We start from the raw sequence: 8,863 nt of genomic DNA on the forward strand, positions 1-8,863 counted from the left end.
TGAGCAAGCCTCCAGAGGCACAGTCTTCTTTAAATATTCTGGACCAAGGGCGAGGCTTGCAGAAGTCGGGGCGGAGCGAAAAGGCGCCGCAGTGCTCTCTCCAGGACCACTAGGATGGGGTTGCCCCTGACCCAAGGGTGCTTACAGCGGGACACTCGCAGCACACACACACACACACTCACTCTCACGCTCCTATCGAATTCAGGGCTCCAGGGGGCTAAAGGAGCCTGCGGTAGTAGAAGTCAGCACCAGATTCCTTCCTAGTCCCTACAAGCCCCTGACAGTTGGACAGGTGACCTCCAGATTACAGACGGAGTCTCCAGAGATAGACGCTTTAGTGGACGAAATTCGCAAAATAACCATGTCATATCCTGAGGAGGGAGAAGAAACTGAACGCAGCTTACCTCTTCAGATCCACACTTCATCGCCCCGCCCCTTTTCTTTCCAGGTCACCATGTCTGCAGGCAACGTCACCCCTTGGGGGTCATCAGCGGCGGGGGAGGAGGTCTGGGTAGGATCAGGAATAGAGGTGGAGGGCGCAGAGCTACCCACCTTCTCAGTTGCCGCCGAGGTGCGAATGGGAGTGACTGTCGTGCTGTTTGTTTCTTCGGCTGGAGGGAACCTGGCCGTGCTGTGGTCAGTGAAACGGCCGCAACCCAGCCAGCTCTGTCCCTCTCCGGTACGACGACTGTTCGCCCATTTAGCAGTTGCCGACTTACTGGTCACTTTTGTGGTTATGCCCCCAGATGCGACCTGGAATATCACTGTTCAATGGCTGGCCGGGGACATTACATGTCGGACACTCGTGTTCCTGAAACTAGTGGCCATGTATGCCGCAGCTTTCCTGCCTGGTTATTGGGCTCGACCACCAGGCAGCCGTACTCCACCCGTTTGGACCGCGCTCAGCTGGAAGGAAACTTCTTGGGGTAGCCTGGGGACTCAGCTTCCTGCTCACCTTGCCCCAGGTGAGTGACTAGGGACTCAGGGCTAGACTGGACAAGAATTTGAGTACACAACATGAGCCTCTGGATTCAAGGGGTGTGCTTGGCCATGGTCAACATTAATCCTCAGGGTGGGAGCCTCTGCTCTTTTGCTAGTTAAGATCATTGCATGTTAATTTGTATTTCTATTGAGTCTTTGTTTTTACTACACTTGGCTTCCACCTCTTTGCATCATCGTAGGCCCACCTTCTTCAGATTATTGCAGGAAAGCTTCAGAGCATGGAGTGTCCTCCTTGGGAAGACATTAAGACAGTGACAAGAAAACTAAAAAAAAAATAAAAAAAGAGTGAAATCCGGGACTTTGGGTAAAACTTTGTGATACCTTCATTCACCAATTAAAAAAAAAAAATGCAGTTCCCCCAGGTGCATTAAATGCTCTATCAAGGATAGAGCAACAAAGTCTTGCCTTCAAGAAATTTACAGATGAGTGCAGAGTCAAATAAGTAGGCAATTACAATATAATGTCCAGTTAAGTGTTATGCTAAAGCTAAGCTTAAGGAGCTAAGGAACAATGGGGGGTGTCTGACCCACTTTTGGTCATTCAGGGAAAGCTTCCTGACTTCCTAGAGATATCAAAATTTCATTCTTGAAAGATAGGTGTTAAGACAAAGCAGGAGGAATGCTGGAGAAGGTGGAGGGTAGAAAATCTCAAAAGTAATCGCAGTTAAAGTTGAGGGCTAGAAAATGGCAAGTAATGAGCCTGGAGGGGAAGGAAGAACCAATTTCACAAATATTAAGCTTGTACTTTATCCTAAGGGCAGTGGGGAAACACTAAGTAAAAGGTAGAGTAACATAATCAGATTTGTATTTTTTACTCTAGCTTTATTGTGTCAAAATGGAAACAAAAGGGTGCATCTGAACTTGAGTGCCAATTCATCAAATCTCAGTATTGAAAACAAACTATAAATCTAGAAGAAAAAAAAAAAGCTAAATATGGAGCAATTCCTTCAAAACAAAACCACTAACACCATCTGGGAAAAGGGAGTAAAGCAGCATCTCTGAGCCTGTGGTTGGGATTATGTCAGGGAGAGGGGTAACATTTCAGTCTCTGGAATAATGCATTGTAGTCACATTTAAGATTGGATTCTTAAATCCTCAAATATTAGAAATATAACTACCAAAAGTTAGTCTGACTGCAGTTCTAAGACAAACAAAAAATACTGCTTCCAACAGTATGTTGTAAACAGGACCCCTTTGCCTGTTGCCTCAGTGCAAAAGAAATTAATTGGGTTTATATGAAATGAATTTTAGAAGTGGACTGGGAATTAGAATTAGGACTGTTTTTGTTGTTTGTATTACTTTGCTCTGTTTTTTTCTGAGTCTAGGCTCTACCACTAACTAGCTGGATAACTTTGGCTAAATCACTTGAAATCCATAGACAACAAGATTATGGAATAGATGAATTTCATCCTTCCTTGGAGACTGACAGTCCAATAATGCAATTTCTATTTGCTTCAATAGCAAACTGATGGTAACATGATTCAGGTGCAAAAAGTGTTATTTTGGGTTCCAAATTATCAACCTCTTTAAAAAAAAATTATCAACCTGCAATGCCCGTATGTTGCATTTAAAATATGTCAATTAAAAATTGTTAGCATGGTCAAGGGAATATTGGTGTAGTTAGAAATTATTTTCGTAGACTCATTTCCAAGTATCAGAAGTAAAGGTTTCTATAGTAGGTGGTAAAATATAAAATGCATATAAAATAGTCAGAGGCTGGACTAAAATATAAGTCCCCGAACCTTGCCTATTTTTAAACCTTCTCACAAGTCAGATGTTTCTAGGTATAGTGCCAAGCCATGCACACACACCACCCTCACCACAGCGCTCCCCCTGCCCCCGCCCCCCAGCCCCACCACCAAAAGAAAAAAAAAAAACCCATCCAGGAATATATGGACTCAAGATAGGAGTAAAGGAAAGACCACTCCCCAACTAGAATAGCCTGGTCATAACTCCAATCAGTTCATAAAATCATGTCTGTGACTAAAACTATTCACTTTTCCTAAAAGTCCCTCATGCCAGCTGAAATCCCTTTCTGAAAGGCCTCATACCTAGGAATTTGATACCTACTAAGTTTGCCTTTTATCAAACTAATACTGACTCAATCTACCTTACCTGAACTAAGGTACAAACCCTGAAGCTCTCAATTGAAAAATGCTCTTTACTGATTCAAGCCAAAAACTAGTTTACCAAAAAAAGGAGAGGCAGCCAACCACATTTGGAAAATGTTAAATTTTATTGTTATTTCACCATTATAATTATTGTACATAGGACTATTACTAAAGTCACTTTAGAGAGTGACTGCAAAATAGCCTGCAACTCTAGCACCTCCCATTTTATGTAAGATTTCTTTTTCCCACAGAATTAATCACAGACACATCAGGAAAATAATTTCAGCTAAAAATGGTGAGGGAAAAAAAATGTGGGTGAGGTGGTAGAGATATCCTCTTATAAAATGGTAGATAGTACTCAAAAGACAGGATCCTTTAAGTTCTGGATTTAATAAGCATACCCTAAGAGGAAAATAGAGATTTTCAAGATATATTTCTAACCTTTTAAATATGGCACCACGGATGTACCATTACTCAGCACTGCAGGGAATTAAGAATGGATTGAGATTATGCACTATATTAGCTCCCAAATTTCTTGACAATCACACACACACAAAAGAATGAATTAATCGGGAGGAGACAGTGTTGAATTGGTAGGTAGCTTGGCAGGGGAAAAGGAAGGGAGACCAGTTCTAATAGTCCTTGACTCCAATCTAGCTGTTCCTGTTCCGTACCATCTGACGCGCTGGTCCAGGTCCCTTCACTCGGTGTGTCACCAAAGGCAGCTTCAAGACTCAATGGCAAGAGATCATCTACAACCTCTTCATCTTCTGCTGTCTCTTTCTGCTGCCACTGATTGCAATGACCATCTGCTATAGCCACATTGTCTGCAGTGTGTCTACTCCCCAGACAAGGAAGGGGAACCATGGTGAGACTCCAACCTCCAGGCCCTAACCCCTACCCTAAAACTATTGTCTAGCCTCATTAATATGATAGCTATCTATCAAACCAAGGGGCTTGCCCAGTGGCTTAGTGGTAAATAATCTGCCTGCACTGCAGAACATTCGAGTTCAATCCCTGGGTTGGGAAGATCCCCTGCAGAATGAAATGGCAGCCCATTCCAGTATTCTTGACTGGGAAACCCCATGGACAGAGGAGCCTGGTGGGTTATAGCCTGTGGGGTCACAAAAGAATTGGATGCAACTTAGCGACTAACAACAAACTGTATCTCTAGCAGCTAATACCACACTAATTTCATTGAATGCCTTCAATTCTAACCAGCCACTAGCTATCATTCTCTGAAGTTGAGTTAGCTAGGCAAGAATTAAGAAGAAGGGTGATCACTATTCTCCTTTGCTCTTGGACACCAACAACACTTCAAACAGACTTTGTAGCTTCAGTGTACCATAGCACCTCAAATTGAAACCTTTTTTCCAGCATGTCTGTCATAATCCCTGACGGGAAGGGAGCATATAGTCCCAGGTTGGGAAGGGGAGGAGGGCTTGCAGCTTCTCTATTTATAGAGGGAAGAGCTCTATCTCACAATTTCTGCCTATCAATTTAGAAGCTGAGTGGTTCTGAATTTGAGTGAATTTTCTAAATTCCCAGCCCCTGCAGGTGAATTTGCCCTCTGCCACTCCTTATACAATCACTCCCGTGTTCATCATCGGGCCCTACGACTGGCCCTACTTATCCTACTGACCTTCATCTTCTGCTGGACACCTTATTACCTTCTGGGTCTTTGGTACTGGTTCTCTCCCACCATGCTAACTGAAGTGCCTCCTAGCCTCAGCCACATCTTTTTCCTCTTTGGCCTCCTCAGTGCTCCTCTGGATCCTCTCCTCTATGGGGCCTTCACCTTTGGGTGCTGAAGAGGGCATCAAGAACATAGTATAGACTCCTCCAGGGAAGGAGGTTCTGGAAGAGTGCCCCAACAGGAGATTTAAGCTCTTAGACAGAAGTACAAACAAATGTGGCAGCAAGAAACGCAGGAGAGCAAAAAGAGACATTTCTATGTTACCACTTGCTCAGGACAGCATATATAGGAACAGAATGATTATTCCTTACTGTCATGAGAACATCTTACTTCTACCCTTGCTCTCTTAGCTTCGAAGAAAAAGAAATACTGAGCAGTGTCTCTACTTGACCCTAGCTGACACTGGAGACTATCTAACGTAGAAACTCACACAGAATTCAGTCCCTGGGAGAAATATCTTCACAGTGACCCATACTGCCTCACTGTAAATAGTACTCCAGAGCTTGCAATATTAGAAAAGGGAAGTTAAGTAATTAGAAAACAAAAATTGTACATTTATTCATAATTCAAAAGAAACACTAAACAGGGTAAGAGATTAAATATAAACACAGTGAGTTCCACCCCAGCCGTATTTCTCCAAGGTTGCATGGTCAAATGGAATCTCTGGAGAGAACACCTGAACAACAGAGGATAGGTCAGCGACGTCTCCGGTCTGGACTCCTGCTGCGTCTTCGACCACCTCTACAAAGAAGGAAAAGGGGCAGGGCCCATGAGACGAACATAATACTATGTCCTTATTCTGCTTTGCTCATACTCCTTCCACTAAGATAATGTTTTTCCCTCTGCACTTTACCTCCTCTTGCCCTTGGGTGGACCCCGAACAAAACACCAGTCCACGCTGATTGGCTGTCCCATCAAATCCTGGCCATTGAGTCCCTCCATAGCAGCCTGGGCCTCCTTGTATGTTTCATACTCAACTAGAGTATACCCCTGGAACAAGAAAAAGACAGATTATCAAAACTCCATCAAGCTTTTTTCTACTCAACTAGAAAAATCTATCAACCTTAAACAACAAATGCATGTCACATCCCTATTATACATACAACTTGTCTGTTTCTGCCTCTTTGCTATGTCTAACAATCAATTCCCAATCTCATTTTATTTCAACTCTTGGCCAACCACAGTCAACTTTGGAGAACTACCAATGCTGTCTAAGGGTTATGGATGAAGAGAGGCAATGGAGTATGGCTCAAGATACCTTTAGATATCCTGTACGTCTGTCCAGATTGAGATGGATATTTTTTATTTCTCCATACTCTGCAAATTTATCATGGATGTCTTCTTCCGTGGCTTCCTCATGGACTCCAGTGACAAAGAGAATCCAACCTTCAACAGCTGTAGGTAGGGGAACGAAGGAAAGTTGTTTGAGCACAAGAAACACTTAAGCAAGATCACACAAGTGTGTGCAGGCTCCACAGAGATTGGTTAAGCGACCTCTGACTCCATTCCTCAGTTCAGTCGCTCAGTCGTGTCCGACTTTTTGTGACCCCATGAATCACAGCACGCCAGGCCTCCCTGTCCATCACCAACTCACGGAGTTCACTCAGACTCACGTCCATCGAGTCAGTGATGCCATCCAGCCATCTCATCCTCTGTCGTCTCCTTCTCCTCCTGCCCCCAATCCCTCCCAGCATCAGAGTCTTTTCCAATGAGTCAACTCTTCGCATGAGGTGGCCAAAGTACTGGAGTTTCAGCTTTAGCATCACTCCTTCCAAAGAAATCCCAGGGCTCCATTCCTACTGGGTTTTATTTCATTGGTCCCTAACTCTGTACAGACAGATCCCTACCGATTCCATTTACTTACAGCGTTGTGGTCCGGGTTCATCGCCATCCTGCTCCACGCTGTCATAATCCTCACGCATCCGCGCTCGAGACCCCTCTTCTATTAGAAACACACAGCAGATCACCGGAAATCCCCCTTCTCCCACTGTTCACCGTAGGTCTGAATGGGGATTCCAAAACTCGTAGCTCTCTCCATTCGACCCCATTCCACCCACAGACACTCACCGGAGCCAAAGCCACGGCCCTTCCGTTTCTTCGCTTTTTCTTTTAGTTTGTGGATGCTCTCTGGAGCCCCAGAAGAAAAGGAATAAGTGAAAAAGGTAACAGGTGTTTACAACAATATTCTCTCTGCAAGACATTATCTGAAAGCAAATCCCACCACCTCCAGGCTGTCCCTTCCCGGCCCGCCCCTCTTCCGCCCAAAGGGGGCGGAGTCTCCAACCAACAGAACCCGGTTCCCTGGCTCGTATCCTCCCCAATGGGGAGAAAGATTATATTTTCCTAAAACGTCCTTCTCTCGCACCTTCCCCGCTTCCCGCAGCCGCCTCCACTGTCCTCACCGTCCCCATCCTCATCCATGGCGAAATCCTCGCCCCCAGCCTCATGAAGATCAAGTACGTCCGCCATCTTTCCTTCCCTCCAACTCTCGTCCGTGCCTCTCAGGCACTTGGCTCCTCGGGAAACTGTCGCGGAGGGAAAAGGTCATCAATCAAGTTGACCAATTAAAAACTAACACTAGGTCCCGCCCTCGGCGCGGTAAAAATACGCAATGGAGGCGGGCCTAGTTTGGGAAGATACCGGAAGTGTTACTGTAGCCATCTTGAGCGCGTCATGAGCTGAGCGCGGCACCCGTGTGCGGCGAGGTAGGGGGTGGGCGGGGCTAGTGAGTTCCTCTTAACCAAAGTTTCGGACCTGACTGAGCCCCTAACACTAAGTAACTTAACCAGAGCAGCCAACAAAGAGTAACTACTAACAGTGAAAAGTGAAAGTGTTAGTCGCTAAGTCGGATCAGTTCTTTGCGATCCTGTGGGCTGTAGCCCGCCAGGCTCCTCTGTCCATGGAGTTCTCCAGGCAAGAATACTGAAGGGGGTTGCCATTTCCTTGTGAAGCCCAGCCGAATTTTTATTAGCGGGTTGCTTTTCGTCTCTTTTCATTCCATACCAGGAAATGGAAGCTGAAGAAAGTTTTTTCTCTAAAAACTTGCAGGCCTATACTGTACCGAGGAGCAGCTGGATCTGTGATGGAAGCATTAAAAAAAAAAAAAGTCAGCAATGCTACTTCAAAAAGCTGCTTCTGGAACGTACTGTTCAGTTCAGTTCAGTCGCTCAGTCGTGTCCCCTGAATCGCAGCACGCCAGGCCTCCCTGTCCATCACCAGCTCCCAGAGTTCACTCAAACTCACGTCCATCGAGTCGGTGATGCCATCCAGCCATCTCATCCTCTGTCGTCCCCTTCTCCTCCTGCCCCCAATCCCTCCCAGCATCGGCTTTCTCTCAAGAAAATCAGCCGACCTGGTTTCCCGTGAAATACTACTGATGAGACACATATCAACTTTTCTTTTTTAATTTAATAATGTCTCAAGAAATTCCCTGGCGGCTCCACATTTTTACTTCGGGGGCCCCGTTCAGTTCCTGGTGGGGGAACTAAAATCCCGCAAACCCGGGGTCACGCACCCGCCCCCCAAATTAAAAATAGTCTCTTAAATTCTACCCACCGCTTCTGGGAATTAAAAAGAAAAAGTCGTGATTTTAAATAAAACAGAGGCTTTAGCTTCTTTGAGGATAGTACAGACATTTCACGTTTAAAAACCCAGGAGTTGAGGCGAAAAAGAATATTGCCCCCACATTCTGGAATCCGACGTAGGCCTTAAAAAACAGTAGTGGATAAGTAGTCACTTATTTATTAATTTTTAAATCAGTTGTGAATGCCTATATGTGTGTCTAATATTAGAAGAGGTGCTAGCAATACAAGGGGAAGTACAGCATCAATCACTTTATAATAACATTATGAAAGTGATCATTGCTGTTACAAGGTACTACAGCAATACAAGTTTCTAATAGGACTGGAAATAAGGAGAGTGCATTTGAGGGAGGGCTTCCATTTAAACTGTGCTTGTAAGGCTGTTTTGCTTTCCAGGCAAAACAGTTGTATTGAAACTAAGAAACATTAATCCATTCTCTACCGTACATAGTATAATCTTCTTTTTAAAAAAAA

The 8,863-nt window shown here is 44.8% G+C and overlaps 1 protein-coding gene and 1 pseudogene across 4 annotated transcripts; one reads left to right on the forward strand and one right to left on the reverse strand.

Annotated features, from left to right (window-relative positions):
* The first annotated feature begins 225 nt into the window (after positions 1–225).
* On the forward strand, positions 226–5,211 carry LOC147376256 (gonadotropin-releasing hormone II receptor-like; annotated as a pseudogene).
* Positions 5,212–5,341: 130 nt separating this feature from the next.
* RBM8A (RNA binding motif protein 8A) lies at positions 5,342–7,304 on the reverse strand. Of its 4 annotated transcripts, none has more exons than XM_086392287.1 (6): positions 7,211–7,304; positions 6,876–6,935; positions 6,673–6,747; positions 6,067–6,203; positions 5,662–5,798; positions 5,342–5,549 (listed from the first exon to the last, which is right to left on the reverse strand). In XM_086392287.1, the coding sequence occupies exons 1-6, from the start codon at positions 7,275–7,277 to the stop codon at positions 5,504–5,506; spliced, it is 522 nt and encodes a 173-aa protein (XP_086248413.1). In that variant the 5' UTR covers positions 7,278–7,304; the 3' UTR covers positions 5,342–5,503. The 4 variants fall into 4 exon arrangements, with proteins under 4 accessions (XP_086248413.1, XP_086248412.1, XP_086248411.1 ...); XM_086392286.1 differs by having other exon boundaries at positions 6,673–6,750; XM_086392285.1 differs by having other exon boundaries at positions 7,174–7,304.
* Between the last annotated feature and the right edge of the window lie 1,559 nt (positions 7,305–8,863).

This window comes from Bos grunniens, chromosome 3, assembly GCF_055505025.1.
Source record: "Bos grunniens cultivar Pamir isolate PY7600 chromosome 3, Bosgru_T2T1.0, whole genome shotgun sequence".
Classification (NCBI taxonomy): Eukaryota; Metazoa; Chordata; class Mammalia; order Artiodactyla; family Bovidae; genus Bos; species Bos grunniens.

Excerpts from the sequence above, each read along its gene's own strand:
- RBM8A (XM_086392284.1), bottom strand. The coding sequence starts at position 7,255 with ATGAGGCTGGGGGCGAGGATTTCGCCATGGATGAGGATGGGGACGGTG. Across the intron at positions 6,751-6,875 it reads GGGCCGTGGCTTTGGCTCCG|AAGAGGGGTCTCGAGCGCGG; the intron begins GTGAGTGTCTGT and ends TGTTTCTAATAG. Across the intron at positions 5,550-5,661 it reads CCACCCAAGGGCAAGAGGAG|AGGTGGTCGAAGACGCAGCA; the intron begins GTAAAGTGCAGA and ends CCTTCTTTGTAG.